Source organism: Bufo bufo, chromosome 7 (assembly GCF_905171765.1).
Source record: "Bufo bufo chromosome 7, aBufBuf1.1, whole genome shotgun sequence".
In the NCBI taxonomy this organism is placed as follows: Eukaryota; Metazoa; Chordata; class Amphibia; order Anura; family Bufonidae; genus Bufo; species Bufo bufo.
The window spans coordinates 29,817,311-29,834,295 of NC_053395.1; the positions used below are offsets into that span (position 1 = coordinate 29,817,311).

At 46.8% G+C, this 16,985-nt stretch overlaps 1 protein-coding gene across 1 annotated transcript in view; it reads right to left on the minus strand.

The window, feature by feature from the left end:
- The window catches only part of IFT140 (intraflagellar transport 140), a 93,674-nt gene extending 79,858 nt beyond the window's left edge, over positions 1-13,816 (minus strand). Inside the window, 4 exon segments of the mRNA XM_040439296.1 lie at positions 1,434-1,555; positions 7,935-8,056; positions 11,892-12,113; positions 13,670-13,816. Of these exon segments, the coding sequence (XP_040295230.1) occupies positions 1,434-1,555; positions 7,935-8,056; positions 11,892-12,113; positions 13,670-13,816 (613 nt within the window).
- Between the last annotated feature and the right edge of the window lie 3,169 nt (positions 13,817-16,985).

The following is a 16,985-nucleotide window of genomic DNA, read 5'->3' on the forward strand; positions in this document are numbered from 1 at the left end:
CCCTTTAACTGTAGCACGTGTCTGTCTATACACATTAGATGAAACGTTGGCAAATGGCGCTAATCGGCACGATCCTCTCACAATCAAATGTGTATAGAGACATCCAGACAAGGACATGTTGTCATTTAACATGTCCAATCATTTCTTCTGGAGATAAGGCTCATTGCGCCTGTTGGCAGTATACGTCGGGCCCCTGATGACAAGCTCTGTATACTGTAAAAAAAAAAAAAAAGGAATCAAAAGAAGAGGGTTATGGGACGGTCATGGGCGTGTTTTGCGTAAGAAGTTGCATGCATATTACATTCTGTGTAGTACAGGATAAACATCAAGATATGCAACTTATTACACAAAACATGCCCATGACTGCCTCCCCCCCTACTCTTTGACCAGCACGCCAAAAAGTGCTTTTAAAATTGATATCTGTGTAGGTTATGTGTTATTGTCCTGATGAAGGGGGCATTTCGCTCTTGAAACGCGTTGAACGGGGATTCTACAAATAAAAAAGGGACTATTGAATACATCTACCATTCTCCTGAATTGCTAGCAGCGCCGAGATATTGGTTCCGTAACCCTCTTCTTTTGCTTCAAATATCTACAAACGATCCTGATACTCGGTGATTGAGGCCGGAAGGAACCAGGGCAGCAGCACAGCATAAAAAAAACTGTGAAGCCTTCATAGCTGTTGGGATTGTTCACAACATTATCCGGTAAGTGCATATAGATTTGGTTATAATTGCACACTGACTCGGGCGATACCGCACATGAGGCGCTGTAGGTTTTTTTTTTTCTACATCTAAGGAACAAAGTATACCGCAAAGGTACAAAGTATACCGCAAAGGTACAAAGTATACCGCAAAGGTACAAAGTATACCGCAAAGGTACAAAGTATACCGCAAAGGTACAAAGTATACCGCAAAGGTACAAAGTATACCGCAAGGTACAAAGTATACCGCAAAGGTACAAAGTATACCGCAAAGGTACAAAGTATACCGCAAAGGTACAAAGTATACCGCAAAGGTACAAAGTATACCGCAAAGGTACAAAGTATACCGCAGGGTACAAAGTATACCGCAAGGTATAGAAAAGTGCAGTCTGCTGTGCTTTGTTAAAAGGTATGTCGATGAAATACCACCCCGACAGAAGGCGGCCTCAGGTAAATGGAGCTCCATTGATAGGTTTGACATACACACTGGGTGCTCTTCCTGGTGTACATGACAAATGTGAGGCTCGAATGCAATGTGCACAGAGCCTAACCCATATATGTTCCTGTTCTATTTGAAGTTCTTATTGTTACATAGGAATCTCTTCTTCCTATATTACACATGAAGTAGAACATGTTAGAATGAGAAAACGCACTTGGTAGTGTTCAAAGCTGGCCTTACAGTCAAGAACTCAGCACCCAGAGGTGTATACTCCACCATACCGCCACGTACCATCTGCTGTGCTGACGAAGAAGGAGAACTCCTGTTGGGTGGCTGCCTTCATTTTCCAATTAAACATATCCAACGCCTTTTCATCCCCGCTCACTGCAGCTTTAGCCAGCTGGGCCATATCCCTGTCAAAAAGTGCAATAACAATCATGTAATAGTGTCAATGCATAAAACCGACTTTAAAAAGGGGTTTTCCGAGATTTTTATACTGATGATCTAATCGCAGGATAGGTCATCGGTATCTGATCTGTGGGGTCCGGCACCCGGAAGCTGTTTGAGAAGACACCCGCGGCCTTCTCTCGGCTTACCCAGCACAGCGTCGTACATTGTATAGCGGTTGTGCTTGGTATTGCAGCTCAGCGCCATTCACTTCTATGGGGCTGAGCTGCTCCTAGGCCATGTGACCGATGAACGTGTCGTCACTGGCCTAGGAGAAGCTGAGAGAAGGCGGCGGCGCTCACTGGAGTGCCGGTGCCTTCTCAAATAGCTGATCGGCAGGGGTCTCGAGCCCCCACTGATCAGATACTGATGACCTATCCTGGAGGATAGATCATCAGTATAAAAATCATGGAAAAACCCCTTTAAGACTGACAGTTTTGATCACCGCAACCAATCAGATCAGACCTGTTCTGAAACAAAAGAAAGCTAGAATCTAATGGGGGATATTCAGGTCAATGTGATCACATACAGCATCCAAATAGGACAAATCAGGAATTACAGGCCTTGAATCAGTTAGTCCATGACCACTCCCTCACCATCAAATCAGCTGAGAAGGGTGGCGCGGTAGTGGTCACGGATACTTCCATGTATTTGACGGAGGCTTTACGCCAATTATCGGACACAGCTGTTTATGTTCAACTCCAAAGAGATCCCAAATTTGACATACAACGCAAACTCAAGTCCCTTGTGAATCATTATTCGCAGGTAGGCCTGATCGATGATCAACTTAGGCCTCTTTCACACTTGCGTTGTCCGGATCCGGCGTGTACTCCACTTGCCGGAATTACACTCCGGATCCGGAAAAACGCAAGTGTACTGAAAGCATTTGAAGACGGAACCGTCTTCCAAATCCGTTCAGTGTTACTATGGCACCCAGGACGCTATTAAAGTCCTGGTTGCCATAGTAGGAGCGGGGAGCGGGGGAGCGGTATACTTACAGTCCGTGCGGCTCCTGGGGCGCTCCAGAATGACGTCAGAGCGCCCCATGCGCATGGATGACGTGATCCATGTGATCACATGATCCATGAGCTTGGGGCGCCCTGACGTCACTCTGGAGCGCCCGGGGAGCCGCACGGACAGTAAGTATACCGCTCCCCCGCTCCCCACTACACTTTACCATGGCTGCCAGGACTTTAGCGTCCCGGCAGCCATGGTAACCACTCTGAAAAAGCTAAATGTCGGATGCGGCAATGCGCCGAAACGACGTTTAGCTTAAGGGCCGGATCCGGATCAATGCCTTTCAATGGGCATTAATTCCGGATCCGGCCTTGCGGCAAGTGTTCCGGATTTTTGGCCGGAGCAAAAAGCGCAGCATGCTGCGGTATTTTCTCCGGCAAAAAACGTTCCGTTCCGGAACTGAAGACATCCTGATGCATCCTGAACGGATTTCTCTCCATTCAGAATGCATTAGGATAATCCTGATCAGATTCTTCCGGGGATAGAGCCCCGACGACGGAACTCTATGCCGGAACACAACAACGCAAGTGTGAAAGAGCCCTACGCGACTTTTTGTTAATGGATTTTCCAGTGACCCCTTTATTTTATTTATTACCTAAAATCCACAAAAATTTACAGTGTCCTCCAGGTAGACCGATTGTGTCTGGCCGGGGTTCCCTGCTGAGCAACGCGTCTATCCTGTTGGACAAAACACTGCATACATATGTTGTTAGATCTGAATCTTACATACAAGACACAACCGATTTTTTAGGGAAACTGACAGATCTGTCAATACCGGAGGGAGCCATCTTGGCCTCCTTCGACATCGTTAGGCCTCATGCACACGACCGTTGTGTGCATCCGTGTCCGTTGTTCCGTTTTCCGTGATTTTCTGCGGACCCATTGACTTTCAATGGGTCCGTGGAAAACTCGGAAAATGCACCGTTTGTGATCCGCGTCCGTGATCAGTGTTTCCAGTCCGTCAAAAAAATATGACCTGTCCTATTTTTTTGACGGACAACGGTTCGCGGACCCATTCAAGTCAATGGGTCCGTGAAAAAACACGGAGGCACACAAGATTGGCATCCGCGTCCGTGATCCGTGTCCTTTTTTTTCCCTAGCATTTTCAAGGCAAACTTGACTTAGATTTTTTTTTCACTTTTCTTGTCTGGTATTCCTCCAAAAATCAAGGAAGACACACGGAAAAAAAAAACGGACACGGATAACGGAACCCCGTTTTGCGGACCGTGAAAAAATACTGTCGTGTGCATGAGGCCTTAGTCTGTATACCTCAATACAGCATGATATTGGCATCTCTGTTGTAGAATCGGCTCTGGAGGACTCGGACTATACCATGGAGGCCAAAACTTTTTTGCTGGCCTTGCTACGTTTGATTTTATATAATAATTATTTCCTTTTTGGCGATGATTATTATATGAAAATTAGGGGGACGGCCATGGGGGACGAACGTGGCCCCCACTTATGCCAACATGGTCGTCTCTCACTTGGAGGAACAATATGTCTACGTGTCCCACCACTTCAGCCACGTGCTGGGGTGGTGGAGATACATAGACGATATTTTTGTTATATGGACCGGTTCGGTCCTTGAATTGAAACTGTTCCATACTTTTTTTAAATGGCCTGATCCCTGACATACAATTTACTTTGGAGTTTTCCACTGACTCACTCCGTTTTTTTGGATGTGAATGTTAATCGCATTGGAAATACTTTGAATACCGAAGTGTACACAAAACCCACCGATCGAAACACAATTCTCAGATATGATAGTGCTCATCCTCGGATGATGGTTCAATCACTTCCCTATAGTCAATTCATTAGAGCGAAGAGGATTGTTAGCGACACATCTACACTGGATAGGACACAATCCTTTAGACAGAGACGCTATCCAACATCTATACTACATCAGCAACGTACACGGATTGACAAAAGGGATAGATGCCAATTGTTTCAAGGTACTAGGAGAAACAATTCTAACCGAATACCCTATGTGTCCACTTTTTGGGAAGCCAGCCCATATATTCATAAAATCATTAACAAACAATAGCGGGCACAAGAATATTATAGAATTTTCAAACAGACCTATAATGTCATACAGAAGGGCACGTAACTTAAAGGATAAGCTGGTGAAGAATGATATTGGCTCACATAAAAGTGTACAACAATCATATTTGGAACCCCAAAAAATGTGGCAGTTACCCGTGCCTTCACTGTGTAAATTGCAAATACATGGTGAAGGGGCGGGAATTTACATATCCTAGTAGTGGGATTTCCCATACACTGAAGTTTTATCTGACTTGTGATTCATGTTATGTGATTTATGTTCTGTGGTGCCCATGCAATTTACTCTATGTGGGCGAGAACACATGTGACTTGAAAACTCGCATAAATCAACATCGCTATTCGATAAGAAAAAAAACGGAAAGATCTACCGGTTTCCCATCATTTTGTAGATAAGGGACATGGGGAGAGTGATCTTAGGTTTAGGATTCTCGACCATGTCCCATTACCACGCACGGGAGGCAATCGTATTGAAGCGTGAATCTGAGTGGATCTTCAAACTGCAAACAGTTAAACCAGGGGGGTTAAATGTTGAATACAAACCCTGGCTATTTAGATGATCCCATGCCAACCTAGTCTCTGTCAGCTGAGGTATTGAAAAAATTGTTCTTTTTTTAATAATATATTTTTATTAATAATATATTTTTTAATTCTCACTTTTTTAGGACCATCGGATGAAGAGGCTTAGCTCACCAGTTGGATGGATGATCTCTTGGATACTAGCGACGTACTCTGTGACATTAAAGGGATTCTGTCATGAGATTTGAGCCCTATAAGCTAAACATATGGCCAGGTCCGTACTAATAACATGAATCCTAAACTTCCCTTATTAAACCTGCTTGTGGCTCTATTAGCCCAAAAAACTGGTTTTTATAAGCTGTCACTCACCTACCTAAGGTGCCCAAGGGGTTTTACGTTAACCCAGGGTGCCCACCCGCACCCCTCGCCGTCTGGTGCCCAGCGCCGCCTTCCTCACCTCAGCCCCGCCTCCGCAATCCTCCCGCCCCTCTGCTAGATCCGGCGCCTGCGCACTAGGCTCAGCCTGATGCGCCGTGGACTCCTGGCAGCGGCTTCGTTGAGAGAAGTGCGCATGCGCTGGCCTGATGCGCATGCGCACTTCGCTCAACGAAGCCGCTGCCAGGAGTCCGCGGCGCATCAGGCTGAGCCTAGTGCGCAGGCGCCGGATCTAGCAGAGGGACGGGAGGATTGCGGAGGCGGGGCTGAGGTGAGGAAGGCGGGGCTGGGCACCAGACGGCGAGGGGTGCGGGTGGGCACCCTGGGTTAACGTAAAAACCCCTTGGGCACCTTAGGTAGGTGAGTGACAGCTTATAAAAACCAGTTTTTTGGGCTAATAGAGCCACAAGCAGGTTTAATAAGGGCAGTTTAGGATTCATGTTATTAGTACGGACCTGGCCATATGTTTAGCTTATAGGGCTCAAATCTCATGACAGAATCCCTTTAAGGCATTTGTTTGATGGTTTTTCCATATACTGCGTTTTATGGATGGTCTCGTTTTCATAATGTTTATTACGGCCACCTAGGACATTATCGGCTGTTACAGGTTAGTCAATTGTGGGTGAGGCATGCGGGGAGCAGCTGACGCTTGTCCCTGCATTTTTCCCCTACATGTACTGGAGGATAGTGCGTCGAAGGACAGCACATCCTCTACTACAGCACCTTAGGGTGAACTGTCCTGATTTAGGTTGGCTTACTTACTATTATTACTTGTTTATCTTCTTTTGACTTTCCGCTCATGTGATCGGCCGCGTGACTCTGTGCTCATGATCACGCGATTGTTCTGAGTAACATCACGGTCATGCGCAGTTTGATTTCCGGAACGCTGTATCCTCGAGTCTTAATTCCACCATGCAAAATTTACCGACAGCTGAGCGCGCCCAGCTCCATCCCTGGCCCTCCTTCTTTGGCGTTTTTTCAATACTAAAGTATATGGACAATTTTTCCGGTATTTGTCTATGCGCAGAAGGATATTGATTATACAGCACTATGTTTTTTCTAGTATATTTTTCTATGTATATTTGATTGACACCTATTTATGCAAATATGTTGTGACCTCATATATACGCACTTTGTACTGAGGTGTATTGCTTGAAAATGTTCCCAGCAAGTGGACCGAAACGTTGCACGGGTGAATAAAAGGATCCCACTATTTTCACCTACTGGAAGTGCTGCGGTGTATTTATTTTTTATTGATTATCACCTTGCTAAGGTGCAATACCGCTGGCACCCCTTGCTACTGTTCGTTTCACCAGGTGTGCTGCCCTGAACTTTTATATCTTCTAGAATATAATTGGTTGTTATAGACAATATTGACGCACTATGGAGCTCCAAAAAGTAGGAGATAGCATTTTAAAAAGGTACACACAGCAGATATCCATGGATCGCAAGAGTCAAATCCGTGGTGAAAGTAAACAGCATAAATTGCCATAAATCAACGAGTTAAGTTCAGCTGTCCTTGGAACTATCATTAAAGAGAGCCTCGCATGTGTGGCCACCTCCCCATACACTGCAGCCTGCCAATGAGACAGCCTTCTCGAGATAGGTGCGTCTCAGAGTTGGGACTCGCAGCTATCCGACTTTTATGGCATATCCTATGGATGCATAAAAGTCTGAGATGGGAAAATACCTTTAAAAAGGACTTGTCACATCCTCACAGAAGTGCAGCTGCATCATCATTGACTCCTGCATGGTTTTACGTTTTCTCCTAGGGTGCCTGGTTTGTGTCATTATGGTTACTGTCATTTCAGCGCCTGATCGCAGTGAGCCGTCACGTGGCTAACCCCCAGCGCTCAGTGTCAATGGCTGAAGTGACGTTCCATTGACACTGAGCCCGTCTGACTATGCACTGCTATTGGGCCATAAAGCCAGCAGCACAAATAACAGCAGAACGACAGAGCCGAGAAGTAAAGACAGAAGGGGCGTCAGCTAGGATGCTTTTTAAAATCCACTCCGTGGATCACCGTCCTTGCAGTTTGCACTTAAATTTTTTTTTTTTTTTACTCAAGCGATTCCTTTAACAAGTTCTGCTGCGTGTTCATTTTTTCGGTGTGGAATTCCAAAGCACGTCCTAATAAATGGTGTAGGGGACGGGTGCTCACATAGCCAAATTTTTTTTGCTGCGTTCCACACTGAAGTCAAAGCTTGGTTTTGGTGATGTTTCCACTGACAAAACGGTGCTATTCTCAGAGGCGGACCCGCCTAGTGATCTCCCACTGGTTTTCCTGTGAGAACATGATTAGTACCGGCACTTACTCTTCAGGAGCCGCTGGTTTGAAAAGGCAGTGAGTTAAAGGCTTGCGGTACTCCAGCTTCAGTAATGGCGCTCCCTGAACGCGACCTCGCTGGTCCAGTCTCCACATAACAAGTGAGCCATTCTATAAAAAAAAAATATATATATATATTAATTCTAGCATTATTTTTAATCATTTACGGAAATACAACCATGAAGAAGTATTACAGTTTTAGGGCTCAGGCACACGGCCATAGTTTCGGTACGCATCAGATCCGTTTTTTGCGGATCGGATGCAGACCCATTCATCCCAATGGGGCTGCAAAAAGATGCGGACAACACACCCATGTACTATCCACATCCGCGTCCTATTCTTATCCATTTTGCAGACAAGGATAGGCATTTGTTATAGAAGTAAAAAAAAAATAAAAAAAAAAAAAAAAAAAAAATGGTGGCTTGCAGTCGACCGGGATCCACGTTTTATGGACTGCAAAACATGGCCATAGGCATGAGCCCTCAGGATACATTCACACGACTGTATGTATCTTACTGTACTCAAAACACGGGTCTGCAAAACATACGGATGACGTTCGTGTTGCATCCGTTTTTTTGCAGACCCATTGTAACAATGCCTATTCTAGTCTGCAAAACGGACAAGAATAGGACATGTTCTATTTTTTGCGGGACTATGGAACGGACATATGGACGTGGACAGCACGCGGTGTGCTGTCCACATTTTCTGCTTTTCATATGCAAAAAATGCGCACCAAAAATATGGTCATGTGAATGGGGCCTTAGCAAAGTGAAAACATGCATCATTTTCCAGTATACTTTTGATATCAATCCCTTATGGTTTCAAGATCACTGCTTGCAGCCATTTAATAGGAATCTTGTTTACTTCTACTGGATAAAAACCAATGGCGATGACGTGATAAATCACTCGTTACAGCTCTGATAACTGTACTATAAGGGAATGTCCACCGCCCCCCTATGTACAGTAAATTTAGCCGGCACCTGCGGCACAGGTATTGCAGTGCGGGACAGGACGGGCGCGGCCAGCGTTAGGGCAGGGGAATCAGCAAAACTATATTCTCGGATTGCCCAAAATACAGTCGTGTGCATGAGGCCTTACTGCAAGCAAATCTTCTGCGCATCTGTCCTGGGTGGACGTACCCTAATTAGCCTTGCTTTTCTGTGTTCATTACATGACCAGGACAGATATTTATCCACTAGAAGTAAATAATAAAGGTTCCTATTCAATGACTGCGAGCAGAGATCCTAAAAACCACAAGGAATTGAAGCAGAGGCAAAAACATGTATAAGGCTACTTTCACACTAGCGTTCGGGGCTCCGCTTGTGAGTTCCGTTTGAAGGCTCTCACAAGCGGCCCCGAACGGATCCGTCCAGTCCTAATGCATTCTGAGTGGAGGCGGATCCGCTCAGAATGCATCAGTCTGGCAGCGTTTGTCCTCCGCTCCGCTCAGCAGACGGACACCTGAACGCTGCTTGCAGCGTTCGGGTGTCCGCCTGGCCGTGCGGAGGCGAACGGATCCGTCCAGACTTACAATGTAAGTCAATGGGGACGGATCCGTTTGAAGTTGACACAGTATGGCTCAATTTTCAAACGGATCCGTCCCCCATTGACTTTCAATGTAAAGTCTGAACGGATCCGTTTGCATTATCATGAACAAAAAAAAAAAAATTATAATTTTTTTTTTTTTTGTTCATGATAATGCAAACGGATCCGTTCTGAACGGATCCAAGCGTTTGCATTATAGGTGCGGATCCGTCTGTGCAGATACCAGACGGATCCGCACCAAACGCAGGTGTGAAAGTAGCCTAAGTTGTTTATATTTTTTTTTATCATGCAGTGGATAGGGGATTACAGGTAGTAGTTAAAGGGGTTTTCCGAGCTTTTTTTTTTTTTTTTACTGATAATCTATCCTCCGGATAGGTCATCAGTATCTGATCTGTGGGGTCCAACACCCAGGACCGCCGATCAGCTGTTAGAGAAGGCCTTGGCGCTCCAGTGGATGCCACAGCCTTCTCTCAGCCGAGTAACGACATCGATCACGTGGCCTAGGAGCAGCAATACCAAGCACAGCGGCTATACAATGTACAGTGCTGTGCTCGGTAAGCTGTAAGAAGGCAGCGGTGCTCACGGTAGTCCTGCTGTCTTCTCAAACAGCTGATCGACGGGGGTCTCAGGTGTCAGACCCCCACTGATAAGAAAAATAAAAAAAATATTCTGGAAAACCATTTTAAACTTCAAACCCTAACAAGCAAGTTGATGATTATTCGCCATATGGTTAACCGCCCTGGTCCACTGTTAAAGGGAACCTGTCATCAACTTTATGCTGCCCATACTAACGGCCTCATAAAGTAGAGACAGGCGAGTTGATTTCAGCGGTCCGTCATTTATAAAAGTTAAAAGTAAGTGGTTGCCGAGAACCAACATCACAATCATTGCAGACTGGGCCTGGAGAAGAGTCCCGGCCACCTGAGAAGAGTCATGGTTAGGCTCCATTCACACGTCCGCAAATTGATCCGCATCCGTTCCGCAATTTTGCGGAACGGGTGCGGACCCATTCATTTTCTATGGGGACGGAATGGATGCGGACAGCACACAGTGTGCTGCCCGCATCCGGCTTTGCGGAGCGCGGCCCCGATCTTCGGGTCCGCAGCTCCTCAAAAGATAGAACATGTCCTATTCTTGTCCGCAGCTGCGGACAAGAATAGGCATTTCTATAGGGGTGCCGGGCGGGTGTGTTGCGGGTCCGCAACACAACACGGACGTGTGAATGGACTCTTAGGCCCCTTTCACACGGGCGAGAATTCCACGCGGATGCGATGCGTGACGGGTTAAAAAATATATATATTTAAACTCACCTTAATCCACTTGCTCGCGCAGCCGGCATCGCTTCTGTCTTCTTTTTTGCTGTGTGCAGGAAAAGGACCTGTGGTAACGTCACTCCGGTCATCACATGGTCCGTCACATGATCCGTCACCATGGTAAAAGATCATGTGACGGACCATGTGATGACCGGAGTGACGTCACCACAGGTCCTTTTCCTGCACACAGCAAAAAAGACAGACAGAAGAGATGCCGGCTGCGCGAGCAAGTTGATTAAGGGGAGTTAAATTATTATTATTATTTTTTAACCCCTCCAGTGCTGTTTTACTATGCATTCTGTATTCAGAATGCTATTATTTTCCCTTATAACCATGTTATGAGGGAAAATAATACAATCTACAGAACACCGATCCCAAGCCCGAACTTCTGTGAAGAAGTTCGGGTTTGGGTATCAAACATGCGCAATCTTTCTCACGCGAGTGCAAAACGCATTATAATGTTTTGCACTCGCGCGGAAAAATCGCGCATGTTCCCGCAACGCACCCGCACCTTTTCCCGCAACGCCCGTGTGAAAGAGGCCTTATTCATTAATTCCTGCTCTCCTGCTGATGACTGACAGTCTTCTACCTAGTTTTCTCCCTTTCTCTCTAGGAGAGAACTGCCAATCATCAGCAGATGGACGAGGAGAGCAGGAGATGATGAATAACCAGGACTCTTCTCAGGTAGATGTGACTCTTTTCAAGGCCCGGGCTGCAATGATTGTGATGCTGGTTCTCGGCAACCACTTACTTTTAGGTCATGAGCGACACACCACTGAGATCAGCATTCCTGTCACTATTTTAGGCTTCCCTCAGTGAGATCTGCATAAAGTTGATGACAGGTTCCCTTTAAGAGGTCGTAACCTATTAATAAAAAGATTCATTTGTGGAACACAATCTGCAGTTCCATTTAAATCACCAGAATTTGCAAGGGAGCCCCGTACACGTTGCTGCTCACCTGAGATACCAACACACAGGTCGGCTGCGAGTAGCCTGCGCCAACTACAGCAAGTCCAGTGCAACTAGCGATAACCCGCTTGCGGTTACCACGGCTCAGGCGCAGTGCGTACATTAACCCTTATACTCACGAGGTCTCCTGAAATGAGACAGCTGTTGTTACTGCTCCACTCCAGCAACGTGATCTCCGTGCTGTGCGGCGACGCTACGGCGTGATGCTCTTTGTCTGGCTCATTTACAATTAAGACTTCTCCAAGTGCCCACCCCACGGCAAGTAACTTTTTAGTCGGATGCCAGCTCAGGAGGGTCGGCTGGTAGGACCTTTCAACGTGTGAACCACTCACATGGTCGCCCTGTAACAGAAGAAGCAACAAAAAAAAAAAAATTGATGGAAACCCTAGAGCCACTATAACCTAAAACCATAAGGTTTATACAATGATCAGAGCCATTAGCGCCTGTTCACATCACGCTCTGACGGACGTCTGCAGTGAATCCCACTGTATGGGCGTACATTGGCATACGTCGCTCAGAGGGTCACATTATGAAAAAATTTAACCAGATATATGGAGTATATGCTTTTTTTTTTTTTACTGTATACCTCTCTATGTAATACTGGAGCCCTATAGAAACCAAATAGGGTTCAAACCAGAAGTGAGATGCGCCACAATTATAAAGAGGCACGCCACACCAGAACTGAAATCTACTCCAGCCAGGAGTGCCCATGGGTCCTACCTGTGGCACTTCCCCTCCGGCTTGGCACACTTTTTTTATTTATTTTTTTTAAGAGGTAAAAAGTTGCAAATTTTCGAGTGAAAAACAAAACTTGCTTCAAAATGTGCGACTTTTCTACATCAGAAAACTGGAGTAGAAGCTTAAAGGGGTTGGCCCACCATAGACAATGGGGGCATATCGCTAGGATATGCCCCCATTGTCCAAGAATGGAGTGGGGGAGGTTGCACTGCGCATGTGCAGCTGCCCTCCATTCATTTCTAGGGGGCCCCCCGAAAAGGTCGGACCCATAGAAATGAACGGAAGCGATAGCTGCGCCAGCGTGGTGTGCTCCCATTCACTTGTATGGGGAGAGCGATTGGCGGTGGCCGAAACCCGGGGTCCTCCAGCCACCACTCTCGGCGTAGGTGCGGGTGCCAGAGGTGGGACCCGCACCTATCAGACAATGGGGGCATATCCTAGCGATATGCTCCCGTTGCCTAGGATGGGCCAACCCCTTTAAAGGGGTATTCTGGTTATTTAAAGTTAACCGCTATCTGTTTTAAGAGAACCTGGGCCCTGTACCCAGTGGAGCCCCCAAAATGAATGGAGCGGCTGGTTAGGCATGCATGTGGCCGCTCCGTTTATTTCCAGGGGAGTTCTGGAGATATCCGCGTATATCCGAAACTCCCATAGAAAAATGGAGCGGCCGTGAGCATGCCTAACATGACGCTCCATTCATTTCAGGGGGCTCCATGGGATACAAGGCCCCCGTTCTCGTGGTCAGTGGCAGTCCTAGAAGTAGGACCCCCCCCCATCTAATTGTTATCCCCTATCCTGTGGCTGGGGGATAACTTTATATAAGTCCAATACCCGGGGGCGGACTGGGAACTTAAAGTGGCGCCGGAAAAAATACAAAAAGTGGGACTAAACTGATGAAAGGCAGCGCCAGCAATACCATATTGTGGCACATTATACCACCCAACAGAGCCAAATACCACAGTCCATCACAAAATACATCCCCAAAAACTTCCACTGGTCAGCCCAGCTGTGAGGAGGGCCCAGGTGGCCCCCTGGGCATCGGCCCACCGGGAAATTTCCCTGTAAGGTCTATGGCCAATCCACCCCTTTAATACATATCCCTCTATGACTCCCTGTGTCTAGTGTCTCTTGACTTACTGTGGGACCTGGAAGCACCTACCAGTTCACCAAAGATGTCCACACAACCCCCAGAAGATGGGCTGACCGAACCCACAGCCAGCAGAGTGTGAAGACTATGCCAGGAGATGATGGACGGCGACGCTGCAGGATCTGGAGCTTCAATGCGATGGTCAAAATACACAGCCATGGTTATCCGCGCCTCCGGGACCTGTGCGATATACGTAAAAGCAGAAAACTGGTGAGAACATATCTGCAGAACTATGACCTGTTCTGGCCTTCAGCTTAGCAGGCGAGCGCTAGGTCTCCGCGCTGCAGGTTTCCACCAAAGATTTCGCCCCTTGCTGCCATTTTGCGGATCCGCAACAGACTTTTCCGCCATGTTTTCTGTCCTGTGTGGAGATCCCCTGAAGGTTCACAATCACACTTTTGGTCACCCAATGCCAATGGGCGTGCCCCTGGCGCTTCAGTCATGCTGAATGGGCAGCTAAACGGGTGTTTACCCTGGTTTTCCCCACATCGCGAGCGCATCTCGGACGCAATGTGTGAACGCAGCCGTATACCTAATAGATCCTGAGCATTATCACTTATAATGGGACTGAACCCCCCAAACCGCACTATAATAAGTGCAGACGAGCCGGTAAAATACTAAGAAATGCCGGTAGGTAATGAACTGGAATATACACTACGGGTAAATTCTGAGGAAACGCACTCAGGCTGATATCCCGTATACTACCAACGCCCGGGCCTCTTACGTGTAGCAACCATTTCCCCTCCCGCCATGACACGTTACATTTCTTACCGTCCGGCCTCCTCCTTGCTTTCCTCCGTTTTCCCGTTAGGCTTCAACTCCAGAACCAGGCCGCTTCGCTTTCCCGTTACCCTGACAACGGGGCAGCGAGCCACGTGCTCAGAACTGTCCAATCCTTGCGACGTATTACTTAGAGCTCCGCCCAGTGTTCTAAAGGCTTGATTGCTCCGAACTAGCCTCCGGTCGGGTTGGTAGGGAGCTGTTTACATGGTCACGTGATGTTTTTTTTTTTTTTTTTTCTCCCCCCACCACAGCGCCCAGTTTACCCACCATGACCAGTAAAGCTGCCAGGGCGCTTCGGGTTGGCAAAGCCTCTGCCTTTTAACCTCTTCATGACCAGAATTTTTTTTATTTAATGAAGGGTTCTTTCACACATAGGTTTTTCGTAGCGTTTTTCTGCACCCATGCGTTATTTGTGTGGTGTTTTTTTTTGGGCACCTGCGTTTTTTTGGTGCCTTTTTGTCATAAAAGCACCAGCTCCAGGCGGGACACACAAGTGTTTTTGTTCATTAGCTCTGGTCGTTTTTTTTTTTTTTTTTCTTCAGGTGCCTTCTTTATATAAAAAAAATGCCATAAAGAAAATGGCACAAAAAAAAAAAATTTGGGGCATTTTTTTTTTTTTACAGGTAAAGGAAACGCCAGAGACATACGTATGGGTGTAAGAGCGCACTGTTCACACAATGGATTTTGAAAAGTCGCCTACAAAATTTAGCGCGTTTCATTTAGTGTTTTTTTTTTTCAATGTGGTTTTCGTGCAATGAATAGTGCGGATTTAGGGTGCGTTCACACGACCGTATGTATCTTGTGGTCCGTGTACAGAATGCAAAAAACGGAACGTAAACGGAAAAAAAAAAAAGCTTGTGTGCAAGAGGCGCGGCGTGGATCCGGCCGCAGCACGACACAAATATGCCGAGAGGCGGCCGGACGAATACCGCTGCACGGTACAGCCTTCCGGAACGAGTAAACGCCAGTGTGAAGGTAGCCTTAGCCCTCCTGCACACGGGCGCAGGGGAATGCACATAAGATCCCCACAAATTTCCGCGTGGATTTCTGTGCGTTTCGGCAGCATATCGGCGCCAAAATCTGCCATGTCTAACAGCGTTTTCCGGGGCGGTTTCATTGGAAAAGGGTGAAATCCGCAGCTAAAACCGCATGTGTGCAGGTGGCCTCAGGGTCCATTCACACATTGGTCTTAGCGGTGGTTTTCTGCACTTTTGCAGGATTTTTAGTTTTTGGTAGTAAAACGCCCTTTCCACATGTTCGCTGAAGCTGCGGAACCAAACCACGGTTGTGTGCATGTAGACTTAGGCGCACAGAGAAGACTAAGGCTGGGTTCACACGGGCGTTGCGGGAAAATGTGCTGGTGCGTTGCGGGAACACCCGCGATTTTTCCGCGCGAGTGCAAAACATTGTAATGCATTTTGCACTCGCGTGAGAAAAATCGCGCATGTTTGGTACCCAAACCCGAACTTCTTCACAGAAGTTCGGGCTTGGGATCGGTGTTCTGTAGATTGTATTATTTCCCCTTATAACATAGTTATAAGGGAAAATAATAGCATTCTGAATACAGAATGCATAGTAAAACAGCGATGGCGGGGTTAAAAAAAAAAAAAAAAAAATTAACTCACCTTAATCCACTTGATCGCGGCCCAGCATCTCCTTCTGTCTCCTTTGCTGAACAGGACCTGTGGTGATCATTAATTACAGGTAAAGGACCTTTGGTGACGTCACTCCGGTCATCACATGATCCATCACCATGGTAAAAATTATTATATTTTTTTTTTTACCCCTCCAGCGCTATTTTACTATGTATTCTGTATTCAGAATGCAATTATTTTCCCTTATAACCATGTTATAAGGGAAAATAATAATGATCGGGCTCCATCCCGATGGTCTCCTAGCAACCGTGCGTGAAAATCACACCACATCCGCAACTGCTTGCAGATGCTATGCGATTTTCACGCAACCCCATTCACTTCTATGGGGCCTGCGTTGCGTGAAAAACGCTGAATATAGAGCATGCTGCGATTTTCACGCAACGCACAAGTGATGCGTGAAAATCACCGCTCATCTGAACAGCCCCATAGAAATGAATGGGTCGGGATTCAGTGCGGGTGCAATACGTTCACCTACCGCATTGCACCCGCGCGGAAATCTCGCCCGTGTGAGCGCAGCCTTAGGCTACTTTCACACTTGCGGCAGTGTGATCTGGCGGGCAGTTTCGTCGTCGGAACTGCCCGCCGGATCCGCCAATTTTGATGTGACTGAAAGCATTTGTGAGACGGATCCGGATGCAGATCCGTTTTAACAAATGCATTGCAAGAACGGATCCGTCTCTCCGCTTGTCATGTGGACAGACGGATCCGTCTTGTATTTTTTTTTTTACATTTTTACCGGTCTGCGCAGGCCGAAAGGACGGATCCAGCATTCCGGTATTTTGAATGTCGGATCCGGCACTAATATATTACTATGGGGAAAAATGCCGGATCCGGCATTCAGGCAAGTCTTCCGTTTTTTTCGCTGAAGATAAAACCGTAGCATGCTGCGG